This window comes from Achroia grisella, unplaced genomic scaffold (genome assembly GCF_030625045.1).
Source record: "Achroia grisella isolate CSIRO2021 unplaced genomic scaffold, CSIRO_AGI_Agris_v1 utg2156, whole genome shotgun sequence".
NCBI lineage: Eukaryota > Metazoa > Arthropoda > Insecta > Lepidoptera > Pyralidae > Achroia > Achroia grisella.
This window is the reverse complement of record NW_026712714.1, coordinates 791,373-819,305: the sequence shown is the minus strand read 5'-3', so window position 1 is coordinate 819,305 and position 27,933 is coordinate 791,373. Positions and strand designations below refer to the sequence as shown.

General features: G+C 35.2%; 1 protein-coding gene across 1 annotated transcript in view; it reads right to left on the bottom strand.

Moving 5' to 3' along the window:
• The window catches only part of LOC131842309 (tau-tubulin kinase homolog Asator), a 62,925-nt gene extending 38,110 nt beyond the window's left edge, over nucleotides 1-24,815 (bottom strand). The window contains exons 1-5 of the mRNA XM_059190848.1: nucleotides 24,760-24,815; nucleotides 10,346-10,416; nucleotides 9,628-9,716; nucleotides 8,028-8,089; nucleotides 7,419-7,557 (exon numbers count right to left, since the gene is read on the bottom strand). Coding sequence (XP_059046831.1) covers nucleotides 7,419-7,557; nucleotides 8,028-8,089; nucleotides 9,628-9,716; nucleotides 10,346-10,416; nucleotides 24,760-24,815 — 417 coding nt within the window. The remainder of the gene's footprint in view (nucleotides 1-7,418; nucleotides 7,558-8,027; nucleotides 8,090-9,627; nucleotides 9,717-10,345; nucleotides 10,417-24,759) is intronic.
• Between the last annotated feature and the right edge of the window lie 3,118 nt (nucleotides 24,816-27,933).

Sequence of the window (27,933 nt, the reverse complement as noted above, 5' to 3'; positions counted from 1 at the left end):
ACACCAGTGAATGATGAAAGGATGAGCATGAAATCACCTTATTCAGTCCATCTAGGTCAATAGATTGACCAGGATGGTTTCAAGTGAGAACGTGTGGAGGTCGATATGACAGGATATATAGCTAGCAATGGGGTCGGTAGAAATAATTTTTATTAGAACATTTAGAAGGCATTACGAGAATGGTTGAAGAGTAAGGAATTTTATAATTTGAAGGTTATTTTTGACAATGTATAATTATCTACTGGAGAGATCCTATTATTAATTTCTCTCTGTATAGATGTTAAACAATAATATCTTGCATGCCATTGCTATGGCAAAACACATGATAACTACTATGCTTCGATTATCATCTTTTGTACTTGTGTTTTTGAGCAAATAAATTATTATTCTTATAATAAACTTAATACAAACACTTTTAATAGTGTTATTTTTAATGTAACTGTGATTGAAAATACAGATTCAGTTATGAATGACCAATAAACTTGTCTGTTGTTATTTTAAACAATTGTTTAAATTTACATTTTTAACTGTCTCTGTGAACACGAAAGTCAACCATACCGCAATTAGTTTATGGTAATTACTTATTTTTTCTTTGTCTATGACTAATACTATATGGTTCTTAGTGATGTTCAATTTGTAATAGTAATTTAAAAAATATAAAAGTCTCTTTGCTGGACATCTCTCATGTTGTAATCAAACGAATCTCAACAAGAAATTTGCAAAAAATTTATTTATGATTTAAATTTGCAAATATAATGTATTTATTATTAATAGAGGCAGTAGATTATTTATTAAACGTTACGAACACTGATTAGACTATTTGCTTTTGCAATAACATATGCTGGTGGTCACTCTATTCTCCTAAATTTGAATTTAAAAATGAATCTGTATTATTGTAAACATGTACAACATTTATTTGAAGAGAATACGAGCTGAGTTTCTTGTCAGCTCTTCTCATCTCGAAATCATTCCGAACTGCCCGTAAATTTGATATACATAAGCGTCTGTAATAGACCTACATGAATAAAGATATTTTGGATTTGAATTATTATAATTCATTCAGTCAAATCACAAAGAAGTTAATTTAAAGTAAAGAATTACTATCAGCTATTACGAACTATCCCCATTACTAACTATTCCCTTGCATTTATCGAAATCACTTCATATTCGGTGCCAAGGTTCTTACCTTCCATCGCTCCTTAATCATTTGGCCGGAATGCAGCTCGTCAGGCACCACGGGCGGTTCAGTATTCTGTGGCTTGGGTGCCTGCAGGATATCAGTTTACCTTTAATCAGCTCCGATGAACGACGTGGCCGCCGGCTAAAGTTTATTTGAGCTTTGCAATGCTGTTAGGTCAAGCGCAACTGTCGACTGCCATTGGTCGAGTTTGTAGATCCGTACATTACAATACTTAGGAGTACTATGCTAATAAATTATAGGGTCATTCGTAGTGAGTATACCTTACACAGGGTAGGTCGTATAGGGTATAATAAAGCTGAAGACAGACACAGAATTGTATAAATAAATGTATATGAGACAAAATTTTAAAACCTTAAAGGAAACAGTCTGAACAATGGAGTATGAAAAGGCCTACATAAGTTACTTTACACGAATTTCATTACTACCAAATGTGACGACATGTGACAAGGACGGGAGATCTTTGTCACATGTCGCCACATTTGTGACTCTCACTGCCTATTGTGTCTTCACATATTTTAAGATTTCACTATGTTTATTATTAATAAACAAACAGCAGTTTATTAGTTAGTTTTAATTCCATTTAAAATTATATTTTTAAATGTGATATCACAAAATTACGTCTCCTCCTACCCCTTGTCACACTACGTCACACTTCGTCAACCTACTCTCTATCTCTTAACATATATCATTATTTATGGATGATATTAAAGTTGATAATTTATTTTGATATTTCCAGTTTATTTCGTGATGAAACTGGTACCGCTTCTAGTGTTTTCTACCTCTGTTTTATTTATAACTTAGTAGACCCGGCCACGCGTTGCTGTGGCTAAGGTTCTTGAATAAAATAATATTGCGACTATAAATTGAGATGTAAGCTATCCTATCTTTCAAGTTGGATCAAATTGCACACAATGTGCAAATCAATTTTGCAATCGATTACTAGTTTAGGAGTCCATCACGGACAAACAACGTGACACGTAATTTTTATATATAAAGATTTAGTAGTAACTTAATAAAGTTGTATTTTATTAATTAATTACTTGATATACCCTTTACGGCTCACCTTGTATAATTTTAAATGACTAATCATAAGTTTTGCTACCAGTATCCTAATCTGCAACTAGGTGGAAGGGATTATTAGTAATAGGAACTGTGCTACACCATGTCAGATCAACCTGCAGGCCATCTACTGGAAATCGTGGTTAATGGTTAATTTGTCGCGATAGGCTACCTGGCCTGACTTCACTATCATTACATCTGCATAGGCACTCTGCTAGCGCATAGCAATGCACCATCATGTGTTTACAAAAAAACAATCTATTTCTTTGCCATTTTACTTGTAGTATCTAAATAAATGCACCAAATGGAAATCAGAGCTGGAATTTCATGTACTTTAGGTCCATATTGGCTCTTAATATTGTCAGATTTTTATCATGATCTATTTAAAAAAAAACATTGTATTATTTACCATTTCATTTGAAGTATCGTAATGTATGAACCAAATAAATATCAGAGCTGGAATGTCATGGACTTTAGGTCCATATTGGCTCTTGATATTGTTAGTTTCTGTTTCTGGATATGTTCTGATAGTGCTGTATGTTTACATTAGTATAAATAAAACATATAAATCATTACGTTTTAAATTAAAACTGGTTCTTAGCAGCACTAATAATTGTGGAAGATTATCATGTGATTTAATTGAAACATTATAAAATACACTATATTTGCTGCTAATTTTAACATCTCCATCAGATTATGGGCATGTACTAAAGTGTATATAAAATTGTGAATTCTAAATAATACTGGTGAAAAATAAAAATGTCAGAAATAATTGTTAAAAATTAACTATATTCTATTTTTGTAAAAGTCAACAACAACATTCTATTCTAACAACAGAATACGGAATATCATTAAAATCCCTTCAATTTCTGAAGTATTCCTTTAATATTTTCTATATATTTCAAAGATTACTATTCTATATCTTTTAAAGAGTCAACAGATTCTATTCTATCCTAACAACAGAATACGGAGTATCATTCAAATTCCTTCAATTTCTGAAGTATATCTTTAGAAGAAAGAGTTTTCATTTCCTGAAGTATTATTTCCTGTATCTTTTAAAGATTACTATTCTATATCTTTTAAACAGTCAACAAATTCTGTTCTATTCTAACAATCGAATCCCCAATTTCACTAACAATTAGAAGTCTGAAGTATTCCTTAGGTATTGTAATGTAGGATTGGGTGTAAAACGACACTGCACAGTGGCTAATCAGCCCCACCACCAAGCTGATAGTGTAATACCACTATATATGGTATAACCAAAATAATGCTCAATAATTTTGGAATTCGAGATCATAGGCGATATCTATACATATAAATAAAACGGAGTGTCTATTTGTAATATTGAAATAACAGTTTTTTACTACATGCATATGAATATAAATACGGTACATACACCAAAATAACATTTTTTACAATTATTGTCTGTCTGTCTGTTTGTTCCGGCTAATCTCTGAAATGGCTGGACCGAGTTTGATGGGACTTTTTTTCGCAGGTAGCTGATGTATTAAGGAGTAACTTAGGCTACTTTTATATTAGAAAAAATTTCTTTTATTTTAGAAAAAATAGTTCACACGGACTAAGTCGTGGCTGCAGCTAGTTTCATAATAAAAGTATTAGTCCGCCTCTGGTGCACCCGGGTGTTTTATGAATATGACTTTTGAATATATTAACATAATATATAACCTATATCATCACACTGGAATAATATACTTTTCAGACATGGAAGGATTTCACAAATCTAAATATATTTATATTATATTTATATCTAAATAAGTATTCATTCCATTCCTTGATAGATTTGTATTGTTTTGTTTAATTCTGCTACTATTAGCAAGTGAGTGTGACCACAAATATGTGTAGCAACCTGATCACCACTACCATAAAGATTACGACCTTCTCTTGTACCTTCATGACCTTTGGTGATCAAATTACGAGCGTTATCGGATCTCCAACCATATTATGAATAGAATAGAATAGAAAATCATTTATTCAAATAAACTTACATTGAAGCACTTTTGAATAGTCATCACATTTTTTTTAATCTACCGCTCATTCGGAAAGCTGTCTAAGACAAGAAGAACAAGCAAGAAACTTGTATGTTGCTCTTTTAAATAATTTATTCTTACTTACAATTTAAGTTTAAGTGTGTGAATATAAACTACCGATTAGCACTAATTCAATGAAATAATAAAATAGAAAAAACATTCGATATACAACAACTGGTTAAACAATTAATAAGAGAAAATACGTCATAGTGATTAGAGCAGACCAGTCCACACAAGACACGGGTTTCGCCTCTAAACGAGGCATCATCAGGAAATTATAGTAATAGAGTTTGGATATATTGGAGTTGGTCACACTACGACGACGGCTGGTTGGATTGATCGTAAACATTAGGCTTCTATTGCTATATCCGAGCTCTTCACTTCATTCTATGCAGATAAGAACATTGTCCGTTACGTATATAACAATCTCATTCATTCATTCATTCATAATTTAAGAGCTACGCTCTTGTCGGTGGAGCTCTTGCCACTTTCCGCGACCTTCCATCATGCTCTTTAATTCTTGATACGACACGACTCCCATTTTGTCCTCAATTTGTTTGATGTAGCTATTCCTTGGTCTTCTCCTCCCCCTCTTTCCTTCTATTTTCCCCTATAACAATCTCAGCAGTGGTTTTTTTTTCGGACTACTCTAATGCTGTTGGCCGCAGCTGGCCTTTACAGCTTCACCGGACGTTAGAGGGCGAGTGCAGATGGCACTCCAAACCCGCGGAAGGACTTATGGAGCGGCTGAAGGCCAACTGCCTAACGGATACGACTTTAGTCTGAGGGCACCGCTAGGGGTTCGAACCTCGACTCAGGCCATCGTAATATCGATCCCCGTTTGAATTGGACGGGGGATCGATCGGAGGGGCGCCCGGTCTCAGCAGTGGTATTTCCAAACCGATATGACATTGAAACCTTACAAGAGTGTATTCTTTTGTTCACCCGCTGGCAGCTTGCTTCGTAAACTGTGTTTTGGTTGTAAGGTACTTGCTATATCCGAGCTCTTCACTTCATTCTACGCAGGTAACGTTGCATAAAGTCTATCTTGGTAATATTTAATTCTCATTAGACATTAGATTAGTTATTGTTTATTCAAATCTTCTGCATCTAGGGATTGACTTTTTTTTTATTCTTTCTTTTTATATGACTATTCAAAAGTGCTTGTAATGAGTTTATTTGAATAAAGATTATTTCTATTTCGGTCGATCATTTTATGCATAGTGAGAGAACTTTTTTCGAAATATTCTTGTCTGGCCTTTACCGTACGAAAAAGTGGGAGGGCTATACATTACAATTTTTTTTTAAGCTGTAACAGTTTCTTTTTTTTTTTATTGAGCATTATTTTGGTTACTTACCCGTTACTGACCAATTTGTGACTAATATATTTTTTATTGTAAGATAATTTAACAAACTTACTACGTTTTTATCTTACGCGATAATGATCTATGACAAATGTTCTGCACTCATCCTGAATAACACTTCCGGATGAGGACAAAACAAATGTCGTAAGACGAAGATCTAGTAAGTTAATTAAATTCCCGGACATACTAGCAATTATATACACATTTCTATAAATACAATTTTAAAAATAAAATTAAAACTAATTTTTAACCGACTTCAAACACGTAAATTTTGATTTCAACTTAAGTATCTTAAGTGTATCTTAGAACATTCTTATAAGTGTACCGATTTTGATGATTCATTTTATATTTCAAATGCCTCTCATGGTTTTCTCACCTTTAATAACACCATTCTAGTAGATTTTAACGTATACTGACACAGCCAATTAAGGTATTAAAGATTTTTTTTTAATTGTTATAAAATATTAATCGAACTAATCCACCAATGGGAATTGTGTATATATTTTTTTTAATCATTGGTGGCGGGGCGTGACGTCACTGTACACAGTATACATATAAGCTAATGGGTTATATATATATGTATGTATATATAGAAGGTTACTGCGTGCACGGCAGTGCAATCAACAAGTGTTAGTTGTTACCTGCACATCCTTAAGTTAGAGACATTATAATATTAAGAAGTCAGCTTTGATAGCTTCCAATGCGATACGAAGCTTATTACATGCTAGAGCTCGTTTGACTCTCAAATAAATTCCAAATATAGTTATTAACAGTTTAATATAATAATAAATAAATAATAAATAATCTCCGTACAATTCACACAGCGCCATCTAGACCCAAATTAAGCTACCTAAAGCTTGTGTTATGGGTACTAGACAACTGATACAAATACATAGATATGTTTTTTTTCGTAAATACATACATATTATACATAGAAAATACCCAGACCGATACAAACAATCATACTCATGAATACAAATGTTTGTGCCGTGCGAGGAATCGAACCCGCGACCACCGGACGTAAAGCGGTGTACTAGACCGCTAGACCACCGAGGTTTATTTATATTATTAACCGGGTTTTAACAAAAATTACTATCAATTTGCATATGATTATTAAGTTTGTACAATTTTAGAGATAAATCATATTTAATACTATATAAAAACAATTTTATATCAAAATCATCACATCAATACGTGAATCAAAAACTTTGGGCCCCTTTTACGAAAGATACGTGGACGGACGGGTGTGAAATTTCGCAAACTTATAGTTTATATGCATTCTATATAGTTTTTTAATTAATACATAACAATATATTAAATAATAAAAAAAGACTGCACACACCATGTTTTTAACACACTTTTATTTATTGTTAAAGTCTGCGGTCAAATTGAGAATAGATAAATATTTTAAGTATTATTAATTTATATAATGAATTTTTCTTTCTACGAGAGGACAATAAATATATTTTTCAATAATTTAAACATTATTAATTTACGTATTTCTTTTTCGATCTACAAAAACAATAAATAGTTTTTAATTTTGTTTATAGTCTTACTGAATGTTTTTATTTATCGAATTTCGACGGGCGATCACTTTTTATTATTATATATGTTAATATATTAATTTGGAATTTACATGAGAGACCAAACCAGCTGCCGAATGTACAGTGCTGTAATTATGTTAGGGTGGTCGCTAGGTGGGCGGCGCATGCACGGCAGTGCGCTCGGCCAAGTCCGCTTGTTTACCTTCCAGCGCTCCTTGACCACGTGTCCGGGCTGCAGCAGGTCCTCGGACGCCATGGTGATGTGGTGCGCGCGGCGTGATGTGTCGCAGCGGGACGCCTCGCGGGATCGGTGCCCGCCGAAGTTCGGGAGGGTACGAGATCTGTTACATACATTTTATTTATTCGTGATATACAAACAAAAACTACTTACTTTGTATATTTATTTCTACAGAAAGCGGTCCGTACCCTTATTAATTTGATATATTTTTATGAAATTTATTACTATTAATTTTAATAATATAAAATTGTATTTATTTTTTAATTTTAATACATATTATGATCTTAACCGGTTCTGAATATGAATAATTTTATGGGAAATAAAGGTATAATAAACCTCTCTCGACGATTCCACTTTGTCAATTATACTCATGAATACAAACGTTTGTACCATGCGAGGAATAAAACCCACGTTCATCGAAAAACGCTGTGCTAAGCCGCTACTTACTAGACTACCAAGACCAAGTTATGTAGTTAACTCAATAGACACAAGTTAACAATGTAACTTAGGTTCCTGTTTAGTTAGGAACTTGTTTGTGAGGATAAGTAAATAAATTAATTACAGATTCCGTACCTCAATAACGGATTAGGCTGTACCCTAAGCGCGCTGGCGGCTTCCTCACGCCTCTCTTCTCTCTGTAAAAATAAAAAATAACGTTGTTAGTATTTACAGGTGACACGACTTATCACAAAATCAGTGCTGTAAGCTCATTTATAAGCTTTAAATAATTTGGTGTGTTATCATTACATAGTATAAAACAAAGTCGCTGTCGCTGTATGTCCTATGTATGCTTAAATCTTTAAAACTACGCAACGTATTTTGAAGCGGTTTTTTTAGTAGACAGTTATTCAAGAGGAAAGTTTATATATAATATATAATACATGTACACCCGTGCGAGCCGGGGCAAGTAGTTAGTTTCTTATATAACATTATAATAAATTTCTTATAAGAATAAACAATCTTCAATTGTGACAAAATAAGACTAATGCAAAAAGCACGGTGGTGCTCGGTGATAGCTTACTTAACCGTCATACTCGTGAAGTGACTGACTGATTTAATCTTATTTAGTTATTCAACAATTTGATTATGTATTTAAATAACTACTATCAGACCCGGCCACACGTTGTTGTGGCAAAGGTTCTTGAGTAAAATAATATTGCGACTATAAATTGAGATGTAAGCTATCCTATCTTTCAAGTTGGATCAAATTGCACACAATGTGCAAATCAAATTTGCAATCGGTTCAGTAGTTTGGAGTCCATCGCGGACAAACAACGTGACGTGTAATTTTTATATATAAAGATTTTACTCTAATCAATCAGTGCTATTTGGTAGTTTGTATTCAAACATGTCTACTTAAAAATGTAAAGCTACAACGATTATTTAAAAAAGCAACACGCAAGTTTCTTGCTCGTTCTTCTTGTGATGTGTTGTGTCTTATCATAACAGCTTTCCGAATGAGTGATAGAATAAAAAAAATAAAGTAAGACTATAGAAAAGTGTTCAAATTTAAATTTATTAGAGTAAAGAATTTTCTCTTCTATTCATAGTGAATTTTTATGGGTTCTGTTCATACATTGAGTTTTAGCATCTGTGACTCTTGAGTATGAACTATTGAAAGGTGCTCAAATTTAAGTTTATATCAATAAAGAATTTTGTATTCTATTTTATTCAGTAACAATTTATTTTTTGCTGCTAAGAAATTCATCAACACTGTATAATGATTATTGTGTTTGAAATTATACAATTTTTTGCTGCTAAGAAATTTTGCTCCAACAGAAAACAACGCAACCTCCTCCTAAAAAGCTTCCAATTATGTATTTTCTGTTAAACTGTTGGGCAAAGAGTTGTAAAGCCTTACTGCTTGGAAACCCTCACCATGCTTCACAATATTAAGGGTAGGTTTTATAATGTTAGGGTAATCCATTCTGCGAGTATTTTCTCTTATAATAGGTCCTAATAGCTCTTTTTTGTAATATAAACGCCTTATTTATATTGTATTTATAACTATTGCCCCTTTTTTTTGATTCCACTAGAGCATAATAAACAGTCAATTATACATTAAACTTTAGCATATGCCTCTGGTGCCTCTGGGAGTATTATAGCATCGTATTACTGGCTAATGTGAGTATTGTTGTTACAGCACTTGTCTGTATTTCTGTCAAACCCTCACCTGGGGTTCATGGCGACGGAGACGCGGCACCGGGGCGGCGTCCGAGCCCGACCCCTGTGACGCTGTGTCTGCTGACGATGATGACGATTCTGGAATCATTTACGGTGATATCATTAAAAAGTGTATCATTACGAGATATTTGGAGTTATTATGTCATTTATCATGTATTTACCATGTTGTAACTGGCTAATCAAAAATGTATGTACAACATTTAAAAAAAAAAATACGAGCTGAGTTTCTTGTCAGTTCTTCTCATCTCGAAATCATTCCGAACTGACTGTAGATTTGACATATCATAAGAGTCTGTAATAGAGATGAATAAAGATGCTTTGTTTTTTTTTTATTTTGTATTTTTTATTCTAAATTTGTATTTTAAATATATAGTCCTTTTATAGTACATTCTTGTTTATACATCTATATTGTTGTCAATATACTTTCTGAATATATTTTCTCCGTATACCTAATCTTTTTCTTTTACCTATACACAAATGAAACAAAATTACAACTTATCGCATATCTAGTACAATAATAGTGTAATTAAAAAATTTGAAATTTACCCGCTGCTCTTCAGTTTACCCGTGATCATGGCGGTTGAAACACTACCGAAATATCGGGAACTCAGCAAATAAATATAAAACGTGGTAAGATCCCGTGATTTTTTACTAATTATACGTATACTCTACTAATGTTTGTATAAATTAAAACAAAAAAGGCTCACCTGATCTGTTAGATTGGGGGTGACCTTGCTGCTGGAAGGGCGAGTCTCGCTCGCACTTTGGCTCCTGTTCCCTGCAACAAGATGGTCATTTGTAATATAGGCCAGAAGTATCATCTTAAAGTAATTTTGTAATTATTATACTAATATATGAAGCAACAAATATTTAATTGAATTAGTGCTAATTGGTAGTTTGTATTCACACACTTCAACTTAAAAATGTAAAATAACAATAAAATTATTTAAAAGAGCAACACGCAAGTTTCTTGCTCGTTCTTCTTGTGATGAGACGGATTTTCGAATGAGCGGTAGATTAAAAAAAAATGTGATGACTATTCAAAAGTGCTTCAATGTAAGTTTATTTGTATAAATGACTTTCTATTCTATTCTGAACACTTTTGCCTATTATTTCATTATCTCTCAACATTACAGCTCACAATTTTTCCTGTTTTGCTCCAAAAATTACAGCGTTATGGTAAGTAGCTCATAATATCCCTCAATCGCTAAACTTATCGTTGTATCTATACATATAAATAAAATTGGAGTGTCTGTTTGTAATATTGAAATAACTGAATTGAATATAAATACGGTACATACACGAAAATATTTTTTTTACAATTTTTTTCTGTCAGTCTGTTTGTTCCGGCTCTCTCTGAAATGGCTGGACCGATTTTGACGGGACTTTTTTTTGGGAGTCAGAGTTCTTTTTTCAGGGAGGTTATGTAATAAGGAGTAAATTAGGCTACTTATATTTTAGAAAAATAAAGTTAAATTCCACGCTACCCTACGGAACAGCTAGTTTATACTAATTTTATTAATGTAAGTGTGTCTATCTGTTTATTTATTACCTTTTCACGACTAAACGGCTGAACGCGTCGTAATAAAATTTGACGTTACAATAGATCGTATCTCAAGGCACTCCTTGCGATATCGTCTACTTTGACATAGTCCATATTTTGGCTCAAAAAAATCAAACGAAGTAACGGGTCCATAAAAAGAAGCTTTTTATATGCAACTGTCAGTTGCAGAGATTAGTGTTAAAAAAACAAACATATTCTCACTTTGGTAGTAAATAGTAGAAATGATGACGTCCTCGGTCGTCTAACGCTTTAGCACACCGCCTTACTTCCGATGGTAGCGGGTTCGATTCGTCGCACGGTACAAAGATTTATATCGTACCAATCATACTCAGATTATTCGTATCGGTCTGGGTGTATTTTATGTGCGTGTGTATGTGTGTATGTTGATGGATGCATCAGTGGAGGATGATATGTTAAGCATGAAGTCAGGTTAGTAGCTAATTCTCCAGGAATTAACCACAATGGCAATTCAGAAATAAATCGTAACAAACATAACAAGTTTTCTATGTATAATACATACATATTATACATAGAAAACTTGTTATGTTTACGAAAAAAAGAAAATGATCTATGTATTTGTATCAGTGGCAATGGTCAGGGCACATAGCTCGTAGGACAGATGGCCGTTGGGGCAGTAAAGTCCTCGAGTGGCGACCACGGACCGGAAGACGCAGCGTGGGAAGGCCTCCAGCAAGGTGGACCGACGATCTGGTCAAGATCGCTGGAAGGCATTGGATGCGAGCAGCGCAGGACCGATCGTCGTGGAGATCTTTGGGGGAGGCCTATGTCCAGCAGTGGACGTCTTCCGGGCTGCGATGATGATGATGATGATGATGATTTATATCAGTTGTCTAGTGCCCATAACACAAGCTTTATCTAGATTAACTTGGGTCTAGATGGCGCTGTGTGAATTATCCTGAGATTATTATTATTTTTGTGTTTCGCTTTCTCAGCCTTTTTGCGCTTTGTGGCGTATACCATTATTATTATATTATTATACAAAAATTCTCATCGCCCCTCTTAAGGAGAGGAGATGGCAACTTGCCCCTAATTATTATTATTATTCTTACCACTTACCATAAAATTTATTTGTTCATTACTTAGACTAAGCTGGTATTATTTTTAAATACCTAACTATTTAATATATGCACTGTTATTCTATAAAAATAGAGAAGATTATCTGTTCCCGCGACTTCATCCGCGTGGAATTTAACTTTGTTTTTCTAAAATAAATGTAGCTTAACATCTTGTGATGTTGTTTTTAATAACCTACACATACACACATAATTCTGCCGTCGTTGCCATGCAAATAAACAATACAAGTAACTCCTTAATATTCCCTCGCGTAATAAAATTACCATAGCGTAGGATTATGACTCTTCAATATTGATTTTAAACTTACCCCCATATAGCGTAGTTGTGTATTAACTCGCTTATCTATACATATAAATAAAATTGGAGTGTTTGTTTGTAATATTGAAATAACCGTTTTTTACTACATGCATATGAATATAAATACGGTACATACGCCAAATTAACATTTTTACAATTTTTGTCTGTCTGTCTGTCTGTTCTGGCTAATCTCTGGAATGGCTGGACCGATTTTGACGGGACTTTTATTGGCAGGTAGCTGATGTAATAGATAATTTAGGCTACTTTAATTCCATGCGGCGATGTAGCGGGTACAGCTAGTTATGATTATTTGGTAAATAAATAAATAATAATTATTATTATTATATCAGTTGCCAAGTACCCATAACATAAGCTTTGCTTAGCTTGGAACATGTGGCCTTGTATGAATTGTCCAGGATTATTATTATTCACTAGCTGTCCCGGCAAACGTTGTTTTTCCATAAAATAAAAAAAAAAATTAGGTGTGGACGACCCCTAACATTTAGGGGGATGAAAAATAGATGTTGGCCGATTCTCAGACCTACTCAATACGCTCACAAAATTTCATGAGAATCGGTCAAGCCGCTTCGGAGGAGTATGGGAACGAAAACTGTGACACGAGAATTTTATATATAAGATATTCGTTATGTTACTGTTAATGCCACACTTGTAACCGCTAAAATTCTTTGGGTGGATATATTTGAATTCTCATCATCATCATCATCATCTCAGCCTGGAAGACGTCCACTGTTGGACAAAGGCCTCCCCCAAAGATCTCCACGAGCAGTCCTGCGCTTCTCGCATGCATCGCCTTCCAGCGATCTTGACCAGACCGTCGGTCCACCTTGCTGGAGGCCTTCCCACGCTGTGTCTTCCGTCCGTGGTCGAGGACTTTATTGCCCCAACGGCCGTCTGTCCTACGAGCTATTGAATTCTTATGGGGTCAGTTTTTTTTTAACTAGAACAGCAAAAGTGTAAATAAATGATAGTAAGTAGGAACAGCGTGTTCCTCGAAAAATGTACAATTTAATTGACAACCTACTTTTGATTTTTTAAACCATCCTATATTTGTACTGCTGTCCGTCGGTCCATTTGGTAGTCTGGGCGTGATCGAGCGCGACAATGACCCTCATTAACACAGGAGAGCGTGGGTGATGATACGTACTGAGTGATGATATCAGATGATGTAATGTATTTCGGTGAAAATGTTTTATACTTGCTATATACATATAAACTGTCATCTATACATATAAATAAATTTGGAGTGTCTGTTTGTAATATTGAAATAACAGTTTTACTACATGCATATGAATATAAATACGGTACATACACCAAAATAACATATTTTTTGGATGCAGTCATTATAATTTAGAAAACAATAGCACCGGCAACAGTGAACAGAATGGGGAAATCCGATAGAATCGATATACAGGAAAAACCCATGTATCCAACATTATATCAGTTTTTCAGTATATGTTTCAGTATTAGGGTGTCGTTTTTGTTCAAATAGAATAGAATAGAAAATCATTTATTCAAATAAACTTATTTAAGCACTTTGGAATAGTCATAACATTTTTTTTATCTACCGCTCATTCGGGAAGCTGTCTCATCACAAGAAGAATGAGCAAGAAACTTGTATACATTTACAAGTCGAAACGTGTGAATTGGTAGTTTACCAACCAGCACAAATTTATTAGGGTCGAATATAAATATATAATAAGATTAAATCAATCGTAGTGATGAGAGCAGACCAGTCCTTCCCAGCAAGCAGCACGAGTTTGACGGATGAGCCAGTCATCACTGCGCTCGACCATATATTATGAAACTACAGTACAATGGTGAGTAATGGTATCCGGAGTCCTCGGATAGTTTGAAGGCCAGAAGAGCACAAATATCACATTATATGATGTACTTCTAGATGAAACTTATGTATGTATGTCCATTCATTAATTTAATCTATAGGATTTCACAATTGTTTAAAAAAATATTTATTTAAAAGAGCAACACGCAAGTTCATTGCTCGTTCTTCTTGTGATGAGTCTGCGTTGCGAATGAGTGGTAGAATTCAAATTCAAAAATCATTTATTCATGTAGGACATTTTAGCCGCTTATGAACGTCAAACTTTTACATTCTAATTTTATTTTTTTTCCCTACCGTCCAGTTCTATATACCGAACTGGACGGTTGGGATAAAAGAATAAAAGTGTGACTAATCAAAAGTGTTTATGTTAAGTTCCTTTGAATAAAGATTATTTCAATTGTATATTAAAGGTACTGAAGCGGAGGTATCTAATGTGTCTGACGAGTGAGAGGTGCTGAGGATTTTAATAAGGAAAATACGGAGATAAAATATAATGCGACTAATACAAATGACAGCGATATAAATACGAGCTGAGTTTCTTGTCAGTTCTTCTCATCTCGAAATCATTCCGAACTGACGGTATATTTAACATATCATAAGAGTCTGCAATAGACCTACGTGAATAAAGATATTTTTAATTTGAAATTTGAATTTGAATATATAATAGAAAGTAACAATAAAGATAATGTTAAAAAAATAATTATAAAATTAAAAAATAGTATAAAAACCTATCAAGAAATTCGCTACAGGTATATAACTATTTGCAATTATATACCCATTTTGAAGTTTTTCAAGATGGCAATTAATCATCACATTATTTTTCCTACAAGACAGTTACTTTAACCTAGGTACGAACAGTTTGTATGAGTAAAGAAAATCGTTGTTTTTACTACTTTCCATGCAATTTCATGACATTTTCTCACCATTTAAACCTTCCTTTGACTTCTACAATGTTTCAAAACCAAAATTAGTCCAATCGGTCCAGGCGTTCTCGAGATTTATCGTGACTAACAAACGTTATTTCATTTTTATATATTAGACGAAGAAGACAATAAGAAAGAAGAAGAAAAGAAGAAAGACGAAAAAGATAAGATAATTAAATTGTAATAAACAATTTGCAATTTTAAAGCATATTCTTGTTCCTAAACTTTGTTCTTTGACGACCTCGGTGGTCTAGCGGTCTAGCACACCGCATTACGTTCGATGGTCGCGGGTTCGATTCCTCGCACGGTACAAACATTTGTATTCATGAGTATGATTGTTTGTTGTTGACTTGTATCAGTTATCTAGTACCCGTAACACAAGCTTTAGCTAGCTTAACTTGGGACTAGATGGCGCTGTGTGAATAGTACTGAGATAAAAAAATAAAAAAAAACAAGCAAGACAGTTCTTTTTTTTGCAGGTGAATTCAGTAATATTGATGGCGCTGTGTGAATAGGTTCTTGGATAAAAAAATAAAAAAAACAACAAGACATTGTGCTCGCCCTTTTTCAGAGTTCGCTACCCAAATCCGTCAGGGACAAGAATTGAAGGATATTCTTAGAAGCGATGGTTTTTATCACCTCAGGATAGAGTGTAAACTTTCCGATGGAGATATTTCGTTTATGCATGAGTGGGCTACAACCATACAGAATGTAGTGGAGTTTCCTTAGACATGGGGTGAGGTGAGATTATTATTTAAATTTAGGGTGGATACAGCAACCACTTGATGGTATTAAATTAATGTCACTAAACAAGATAACTTAATCATCTGACACAACCTATTATCTTTCCAGATAGAAACCAAGTCAAGCTTGAAAGGGTCTCAGATTTTAAAGGGCACATATTTTATTCATACACTAGCTACTCTTTCCGGCTTCGCACGGATGTATTGTACGGGTACGGGCGATTCACTGTTCACGGATACGGGTGATCTATTGGTAAAAACTGCATTAAAATCCGTCCCGTAGTTTAAAAGATCTGACAGACAGCGGATGTAACTATATTTTATACTATGTAAGGAAGTACTAGCCGCGCTTCACGGTTTCACTCGCCGTTCAACTGAAAGTAGTCTCTTTCTTTCCTCGTCCCCCGACTCACTCATCATCATCCACCTATTATTTTATTTTTATCACTTAGAAGTCATGTTCGTTATATTTTTTATAATGTACGATAATGGAATGGTGCACCCGCCTGCGCTAACGGTTTACGCTGGGCAACAGTGGGGGATATTCAGATGAGCATAAAGTCAGGTTAGTTAGCACATCGCAGCAAATTCACCAGGAATATAACATTACGATTTCTAGAAGGGGTTCTCCCTTGCGTGTGGAGGTCAACCTAACTTTGCTAGCAATGGGATCGTACTAACACATTACTAACTATCAGCTACCCTTTGTTATGTAAGATTTAGATGATCGTCTTCATAATAACTATTATTATTCATATTTATTAGTCATAAAACATACTGTAAGGTTTTTTTAATTATTTTACTTTTTGAAACTGACATGGTACACTGCTAGCAATAGGGTTGATGACCCACATTACTAATAATCCCCATTTCACCCCCACATTATAACACTACTAGCTGACCCGGTAAAAAATTGTTTTGCCATATAAATTAAAATCGCTATTAAAAAATAGGGGTTCATATTTTTAATGCTACATTATAAAAAATAAAAAAAATATGGCGTTAGCCACCCTTAACATTTAAGGGTATAAAAATTAATTATAAACCTATCCTTAGACCTACTGAATATAAATTACAGACAGGTCTACGAAGTATAAACACGAGACTTTTATATATATGAAGATTGAGATTATTGAACAGATTTAGATGAAATATTATCATCATCATCATCATCGCAGCCCGGAAGACGTCCACTGCTGGACATAGGCCTCCCCCAAAGATCTGAATATTACATTTTATTACATAGTAATAAGATGAAATATTATAGTAGAGAATAAATATTATGCTATCTTACAAATCTATAGGTAGAGAAAGATGTAGGAGGTTAAATTAAAGGTTAGATTGACATTTAAATGGCGACCAACATGTGTTTTATTTGCTGGGGTCGGAGCGTTGTAGCACACTTAATTAATAGTTACACGTGGTATAGTCCTCGCGCAACCCCATCTCACACCAAGGTCACAAGATCTATTCTTGCGAACAAAAAATAAAGTATATTGGATTTTGACGCAATCGCATTATGGTCAATCTAAATGTATATAACTCAAAGTGACTGACATAGTGATAGCGACAGCCCAAACCACTGGCCGGATCAGGCTGAAATTTGGCATGCAGGTAGATGTTATGACGTAGGCATCCGCTAAGAAAGGATTTTGATTAATTCTACCCCCAAGGGGATGGAAGTTTTTTATGAAACTTTGTCAATTTTAAACCGATCGGGCTGAGATTTTGCATGCATAAACCTACTATGACGGGGGGAAAGGGATTGTTAGTAATGTGGACTCATGACCCTATTACTAGCAATGTACCATGTCAGGTTGACCTCCACGCGGTTCCCCCTGGAAACCATCGTGATAAATTCCCGGTGAATTTATCACGATGGGCTAACTGACCTGACTTCATGTTCATCTTATCATCCTCCACTGGTGCCCCGCCAGCGTAAACCGTTAGCGCAGGGGGTGCACCATTCCATTGTCATACACACAAAAAAAACCTACTATGACGTAGGCATCCCCTAAGAAAGGATTTTGATAAATTCCACCCCTAAGAGAATAAATTTTACAAGCTAGTTCTATATAAATTGCATGATTACTATCCAGGCAGCAGAGACAGCGCTGCTCACGACAGGTACTCTGTAAATTTATGCTGACTTTCTTGAACATTTATTGGGACTTTGTAAAATAGCCGTATCACATGGTTGGGCATGAGATGCTTAGATTGAAAACTGCAGAAAATATTTTAAAGAAAGTATGAATGTGGATGGTTATAAGGGCAAAGGAAGTCCGAAAAAGAATGCATATATATCTGTCACAATAGATTATATGATAAGAAAGGGATAATGCGATGACTGCGAACAGGGAAGTATGGAAGAGAAAACATATTCCGCCACAAATAAACAGAATAAGGAAGAAGCAGATGATGTATATGTTTATGCATGAGGTGGAACGTTGCGTGAAAGGGAAACATAGTATGTTAGAAAGAGTAAAAGTAACCGGGAGAAACGAAAAAAGGAAATAGAACGAAAAATCATAGACAAACAAATGGAAGGTGCAGACAAAAGTAAAAGCTGTTATTTCTCCCACTAAATCATATACATGCTGTTACAGCACCTGAGTTTATTTAACTAATCTGACAGCCCATTTAGTGGTACTTTACATTCAGCCGCTTCCCCTGCCACTCGCGCTGTCGGAAATATTCCCGGGCGACAACTGAGCGAGAGGGCTGAATGTAAACACACGCTGCCAGTCCTTTGACTCGCGCACAAAAAACACATCGAGGGAGCGCCGGGCAGCGCGAGTGACAGCGTCAATGGCATGAGAAGTATCGTATTTACACTCTCGCGCTGCTCACTTCCCTGCCCACTAGGGCTGAGTGTAAATTGAGCTTTAAAGATACACGAATAGCAGCATGGATAAGTCATCAAATAACCTATGGTGCTATTCTGAAGAATCATGAAGCCATGCCTCTTTACCCTGTACTGCCTTTTAATTGAAACATATCTCATAAAGCAAGCAAGTAGAGCATTTTAGACGCATATGAATGTAATTTTTTTATATTATATTATTTTTTTCTACCATCCACATGATCACATGATGATGCAGTTCTGTAACAGGCGATGCTTACTGTTTACCATTAAGTGGTCAGTCAGCTTCAGTGTCAAATTTATATTTTTTATGAGTGTAAGCCACTTTATTTCCACTGCCCCATGTATATACCTATCTAAAATTATAATATAATAATAAAACATCTCAGGACAATTCACACAGCGCCATCTAGACCCAAGTTAAGCTAGCTAAAGCTTGTGTTATGGGTACTAGATAACTGATACAAATACATAGATATTTTTTTTTCGTAAATACATACATATTATACATAGTAAACACCCAGACCGATTAAAACAATCATACCATGAATACAAATGTTTGTGCCGTGCGAGGAATCGAACCCGCGACCATCGGACGTAAAGCGGTGTGCTAGATTGCTAGACCAGCGTTTTTACTACCACTAATTTCCTCTAATTTAATTGTTTGACTTTTATTTTTTGAAACCGAGTAACCGTCCTCCCTCTGAAATCCGCCCTTAGGACGCTACCGCCCCTAGGACGCGGCCTATATGACCTATATATAAATCCAGGACTGGGCTTGTCTGACTTTCCAACCACTACTATACTGTTTACTTTGAAACTCATGTGTTATCAAATACATGTATTTTCTTTCTGTTATAAATATTTCACTGGAAATAACTACTGACATTACCTCAGTTCGGCGTCTGTGCCAAATTACAAATCAATAGCAGTCATATTTACAGAGCAATGGTGATGATATACAAACAAACAAACACACAGTATTTTGTACAATATGACAAACCAGGATGAGGTTGGTTTTGATTTCTATAAACATCATCATCTGCTTCTTCCTTATCCCATTTATTTGTGGTCGTCGTAATGTTTTTCTCTTCCATACATCCATGTTCGCAGTCATCTTATTTACTTCCTTTCTTACCATATCATCTTTCACACAGTCCATCCATCTCTATTTCGGCCTTCCTCTACCCATATGACCATTCACATTCATATGTAACACCTTCATCAAAATATTACCTTCATTCCTACGCATTACAGGCCCATATCACAACAGATTTCAATAAAATCAACATAACAATATTATCTCAGGACAATCCACACAGCACCATCTAGTCCCAACCAAAGCAAAACTTGTGTTATGGGTACTAGACAACTGATATAAATAGTTAGATATATATTTTTGTAAATGAATACATAATATAAATAGATAGGGGGGAAAGGGATCGTTAGGAATGTGAACTCTCGACCCCATTGCTAGCAATGTACCATGTCAGGTTGACCTCCAACATCATGATAAATTCTTAGTGAATTTGTCATGAGCTCATCTTATCATCCTCCACTGGTGCCCCGCCAGCGTAAACCATTAGCGCAAGCGGATGCACCATTCCATTATCATCCATAAAAAAAAAAATATAAATAGATAGGGGGGATAGGAATTTGTCACGATGGATGATAATGGATCATCCTCCACTGGTGCCCCGCCAGCGTAAACCGTTAGCGCAGGTGGGTACACCATTCCATTATCATCCATAAAAATATATATATATAAATAGATAACACCTAGACAAATACAAACAGTCATACTTATAAATACAAAAGTTTTTATTGTGTGAGGAATCAAATCCGCTACCATTGGAGGTAAGATGATGTCCTAAACTGCTAAACCATAGGACCGTAATAAATGTTTGGAAATAAATGGCAGCTCCATTTTTTACTGACTATCTGATGACTATCTGAACCTTTAGTCATATATTTAATATTAACACTATAACTAGTCTGTGTTTTTTTATTAGAATGAGTAGAATAACTCATATCCTATTTTAGATACAATGTACATTTAATACAATGTTTATACCCCTATTTCACTCAAGTTTTCATGTAAAATTTGCCCATAACCAACTCTACAATCCTATGTCTTTCCCTCTCTAATACTATATACTAAAATATAACTTATTCAGCCATTCAGCAGTGAATGCATAACATAAATTATTAATTTATTTTATGATCATCAGTAATGAACAAAAACTAATTTAAAAAAAAAAAATTATCCATTTAAAACAAAAAAAATTAGTGCAGGATATAGAAGCATTTAGTGAGATAAATAACCTAGGACCAACCATGTAGTCTCTAATTAAACAGAGCTTGTATTATGAGTACTTGGCAATAGAAATGTATGTTTTTTTTTGTAAATAGATACATAACTGCAAATACTCAGATCTGACACAAATAATTAGACTCATCAATATAAGTGTTTCTATTGTGCGGGAATTGAACCCTGTACGATATTCAGATAAAATAAGTATTTATTTTAATGATACGATATATAAAAGATGAAAATCTCTTTAATAAAATGAAAATCCCGCAAAACTCGCTATAATAAATGAAATAAACACGGATTAATAACAAAACTAATGAAGGAAGCGCAAAATATGATATAATTCGTAAATTCTTTTTAGACTGAATTAGCGTCAATTAGTTTCTATTTAGAAAATGATTCTAATAATCCCAAAAGCCGAAAAATCACAAAATAAAATAACTCTACATTAGCGTTAGAACGGGACACACATAGTTAACCGAACCATTAAGAAACACTACGACACTATGCGGTAACTAGATATTGCGTCACTTCTTATCGCGGTCGGATTATAAAATCCCGAGACAGTTATATATCCATACTAACCCACCCACTTACAATCGATTTTCAACAATCTACAAGCCAAATTCTAACAATAAAACCATCTGTTTAACTCATGTAATACACGATAATCTCTTTCAGGGCACACTCATGTGAAAAACATGGCTGGAAAATTTAAAAACTCACCGTGAAAAATTTTAAATGTCGCCTCCACTGACAGAGAATAAATTTAGATACGCTCAAAACTCACAGAAAAAACACACAACTAGTGAACTGTTACACTTTATATAATTGTTAAATGTTACAGAAGGCAAAAACGACGTCACACACCGCATAGCGCCACATATTTTCTATGTTTTCCCGACGTTTTTAGCGGAGTTCCAACATCGATCGCGGAGCCATGACAGGTATATTTTCTACTGTGTGAAGTGAGCGCTGCTCGCTCAGCTGACGGACAAGTTTTTTTTCGGATTGGCGCATTGAAGTTGTTGCGGATTGCAGCGCCGAGTTCATTGACCTTTTCTTAGAAAATTAAAAATATATTGTCTATGTACCAACGTACTTTAAAATAAATAAATACCTTTTTAATTTTACAAATGACGGAATAGACTGTTTTAGTTAAATTTTAATAACTTAACTTTATGCATGACCTATATAATTAAGTAGGTGAGTACCTATTTAAAAATGTAAAGTGCGAGTCGATCTCGCTTAACAAACTTTTCCAAAGTTCCACTGTCATCTAGAGTTGGATACTTGAGCAGTTATATGGCACTTTTAACTTCTCAAGCAACGTCTTTAAGGAGCGAGGTCAACTTCACACGTCACTTCTGCAGATTTACCAACCTACTGAACGTAGATCCTATCTATATACAGTACGCAGGCATCCGCTAAGAAAGGATTTTGATTAATTCTACCCCCAAGGGCATAAAATAGGGGATGAAAGTTTGTATGAAACTTTGTCAATTTTAAATCGATCGGGCTAAGACTTTACATGCATAAAGCTACTATGATATAGGCATCCCCTAAGAAAGGATTTTGATAACATCCACCCCTAAGGGGATAAATTAACGCGAGCGAAGCCGCAGGTATAAGCTAGTTAATTAATATAATACATATGATATGCAGGCCCCTCTTCCGCACTGGGCACACTGGGCACGAGCCCAGGGTCCCGTGATCGTGGCCCCCTAGTCTAGTCTAGTCTCTACACCATTACCAAACGATAACCGATAGCTACTCTACTCTCGCCTGGAAATCAGTCTTAACAAATGCTTACCGACTATGGACAACTTATAAATGTCTAGTAAGAACTTGGGCCCCTCAAAACATTACGACTTTTTAAAATTTTTTTTTTCTGGTTTGTTTTGAAGGTGGGGATACCTTCAAAACAAACCAGAAAAAAAATAATGTACATATCTAAAGAGTTATGTTCAAAAATGACTTTGTCTGTTTTAACAAAATATTGCTTTATTACTATGGTCTTTATTTCTTTTTTTTTTTTGTAAATACAATTTTCCACAGACATATTCGTCCGTGCCTTTTTTAATTTACTTTAATATTTTTTAATTTACTATAATATAATTTCTTTAATTTCCACTTTTGTACAACTCCAGCCGAGATGTTACAATTTGTCTAACAGTGGCACCGAGGCAGACCTTATCCGTCTGGCCCAGAAACACCGCTGGCCGCCGGCCGGGTGAGTTGACAACATGCAGTGTCACCTATCTTTATTAGGAGCCAGTTACATTTACCAATATGCAAATACAATTATATAAATCTTACACCACTACTAATTTCACAGTTTTCATTACATTGTGTTGTATTGTTACATTATGAATTCTTACATTGCATACACAATTATATGAAATCTTATTTTAACACTATTTTCAAAGTTCACTATTTGTTATAGTCCAGGTTTTGTTTAATTTCACAGTTCACTTTTTGTCGTAATTCCGGAATTTTTTTTTCTTTTTTTTTTCTTTCCATTTTTTATTATACTTTTAGCGAGTATGTTCCAGCCTTTCCAGTCCAAAGCGCCATTATCCTAATGTGCCCTGGGTCTCTAATAAGTGAAAGACGGCCCTGATGTGATGTATAAGTTCAAGAAAATAAAGCTATGCTAGCCCAGTTATAATTCGAAGGTTGTCACTAATAATGTGGGCATCCTTGACCTATCTTAGCACCAATGCGCTATGATAAAGGCTAACTTTTTTATTCACAACCTTGGTAACATTCTTTTATAGCCTTCCACTTTTCACTAGCGTTTCACCCTGGATTCGGACGACCGTATTTACATTATTGCAGATATCACTAACAATAATATACTGTATTATTTGTAGATGCGTATTTTTAGAAGTAGGTTAAGTATTTTTAAGTTTATTTATTACAAACTAAGAAAAAAATAAAAAAAATCTACCACTTATATGCTCGCACGGTGCAAACATTTGTATTCATGATGTATACATATCTGTTTTTATCGGTCTATGTATATTATATATGCATTTATAAAAAAAATCTACTGTTATCAGTTGCTTAGTACCCATAACACAAGCTTTGCTTACCGTGGCACTAGATGGCGCTGTGTTAATTGTCCAGGGTTATTTATTTATCAACATGACAATTTTAATTGTTCGGACTATATCGGACTACTCTAATGCTGTCGGCCGCAGCTGGCCTTTACAGCTTCATCGGACGTTATGGGGCGAGTGCAGATGGCACTCCAAACCCGCGGAAGGACTTATGGAGCGGCTGAAGGCCAACTCTTGCCTGCCGGATACGACTTTGGAATTGGGGTTTGAACCTCGGCTCAGGCCTTCGTAATTTCGATCCCCGTATGAATTGGATGGGGGATGGATCGGGGTTATTTTAATTGTATTAAAATTAATGCTGGTTTTTTTTCTCTTCCTTAATAATTAGTTACTTACCATGGTATGGCGTGAGTCCAGTCGAGCTGGACTCGCCTCGGTGCCACCAACGACATCTCCCCACTCTTTCTATCAGCCACAACTGTATAGCACTTTCTCTGTCTAGCTCTTTGCTAGCTCACATCCATTTATTTCGATATTCGTTATTGAAATAATTTTACGTCACAAGCTTCCCATTTATTCCGTTTTTAATTTAATAATCTATGTGCTGATTTAATAGATTTTGAGTCAACGATACGACCTGAAACAAAGTAAAAATACGTTAGAATAATATATCGCAGTCCCTTCCGATCGAGCCCCCGTCCAATTCAAACGGGGATCGAAATTACGACGGCCTGAGCCGAGGTTCGAACCTCTAGTGGTGCCCTCAGACTAAAGTCGTATCTGTCAGGCGGGAGTTGGCCTTCAGCCGCTCCATAAGTCCTTCCACGGGTTTGGAGTGCCATCTGCACTCGCCCCCTAACGTCCGGTGAAGCTGTAAAGGCCAGCTGCGGCCAACAGCATTAGAGTAGTCCGAAAAAAAAGGGTAAATAGAAAAATGGCAATATTCAAAATATACATTTTTGTCTTATCTAATGCCCATAACACAAGCTATAGATAGCTTAACTTGGTTCTAGATGGCGTTGTGTGAATTGTCCTGAGATTATTATAATTATTATTTACTCTGCATTTTCTCAGCATTTGCTGGTTTTTTCCACACTTACGGGCCGAAACCAAGTATGTGCAGTGGGTGTGTGTGTGTGAGTGAGTACGTACTTATTGTGTAACTGGTGTGAGTAGTGTTATATCCTTTTCATCTATTTCGAGAAAATTCCGGACAGTTATTATTATTATTATTATCTAATGTTACTATTCCATGCAGACCAAGTCGCGGGTACAGCTAGTAATATATATAAACTACACCATCAATGTTACCATAGCACATGTGTACTGTAGTATGTTCCTTTTGTTAAATAGTCTTTGTAATTATTTCTGTGGGACGTAGGCGTTCACCTGCGGCCCAACCGACACAAATATCTTGCATCTGTCCCAAATATTTATTCTGTGGCCCAGATTAGTGTACTGATGGATATTTGACGTTTATGTGTCTACATTGAGCTCTCCATCCATTAGTATAATATCACTGATATAAACTTTACTGATATAAAAATTACTATTGGCATAGGACAATGTGATACGACAAGTAACATGTAAAATTAGATCGTTAATCTTCCTAAATAAATAAATAAATAAGGAATGAGTAATTCTTTACGGCCTCGGTGGTCTAACTGTTTAGGTCACCGCTTTACTTCCGATGGTCGCGGATTCGATTACTCGCGCTGTGCAAACATTTGTATCTATGAGTATGGTTGTTTGTATCGGTTTGGATGTTTTCTATGTATATAACGTATGTGTTTACAAATAATATATCTAAGTATTTATATCAGTCGTCTAGTACCCATAACACAAGCTTTGCTTATATATGTAAAATGTACCAATGTCAAATGTGTATGTTCATATCAATAGTGGTTGTCAATAAATGTTTTTCTTTCTTTCTTACAATGGGACTAGATGCGTGTGTTAATTATCCAGGGTTATTTATTATTACTAATTAGTATAGCTTAGGGTTCATTCCCGGGAATTCTCGGGTCGAGAATTCCCGGGAAATCGTTGGGTTTTGTTCCCGGGAAATCAAGCTCGAGAAAAGTCGAGAACTCGAGAAATCAAGTACCTATATAGAAATTAAATTGCCGTTTGTTTTGTTGCGTGGCGGCGCAATAATTCAAGATATTTAGGTTTTCTTTCATGTAATTTTTTTTTTGTTTTACAGAAACTATTTTTGTTTACAAGTTTAAGGTAGATTTTTTCTAAATAACCAGCCAAAAATGGTGCTGTCATTATAAAAATAACTCTGAATAATATTAGGTAATACATAAGAAAGTGGTGTTTTGACGGGGGAACGGGAACATTTGGACATATCAATAAAATCTTTGAAGGTATTTTGGCCTTTAAAGATTTTATTGATATGTCCAAATGTTCCCGTTCCCCCTTACAATTACAATTAAAACTTAAAATTTACATCCGATGTAAATTTTTTCCCAATCAGTTATCCAAATTTCGAAAAAAAATGGTAATCTGTTGGAGCAAGGTCCGGGGAGTACGGTGGTTGTCTTAGACATTACAATTGAATCTCTTCTAATTTGGTAAATGTCAGTTGTGCAGTGTGTAGTCTAGCGTTGTCCTGAAGCAGCAGTGGCCTACGGCGATTGACCACCCTCGGTTGTTTAGCAGCTAGCCATTATGGTTTCTCAATTGCTGACAACACACATCTGCCGTAATCATCTGGCCAGATTTAAGAAAGCTGAAGTGAACAACACCGGAACTAGTCCACTAAACGCTCGCAAGTAACTTTTTTTGAGTCAATTTTCGCTTGGGGCAGGATTTAGTTGGTTTGCCAGGGTTCAGCCATTGCAATGAGCGTTTCCAATTATCATACAAGATGCACCTCATCACAGATAATGATTCGATTTAAAATCCCTTTATTATTATGCCGGTTGACTAATGTAACGCAGCAGTCTACGCGCGTTTGTCGATCGAAACGCGAATTGTCCACTCAATTCATGAGGGACCCACCTTTCAAGCTATTTCACCCTCCCAATTTTCTACAAGTGGATTAATACAGTTTTGTCACTATCACCGCACCCTGCAACTAACTCGGACGTGGTTCGCGATGGATCTGCTATCACAATAGCCTTCAATTCTTCATTACCAACCTTGGACTCCGGCCGCCCACGGGGGTTGTTTTGCAGGTCGAAATTTCCAGAACGAAAACGTTGGAACCAAAAATGCATTGTGTTTTCTTTTGCGACACCACCGCCATACACATCATTAATCCTTCGAGCTGTTTCTGTAGCACTAGTGCCATGGCGGAAATCGTACTCGTACTTGTAAAAGACGCGATATTTTCAGTTTTCCATTTTGCAAACTGAGTGACCCAAAGAAAAAACCAAGCATATGTTCTCGGTTCTCGAAAAACAAATACATGAGTGAATAGCCGTATAAATTTGAAATTGGAATTCCTAACCAAAGAGGAGAGATATTTAAGATCAAAGTGGCCAGTGCGACAAAACGCTAATTACATATTTAAGAACCTAATATATTCAGTATTTAAATAAAATTTTGCTTATTCATAAT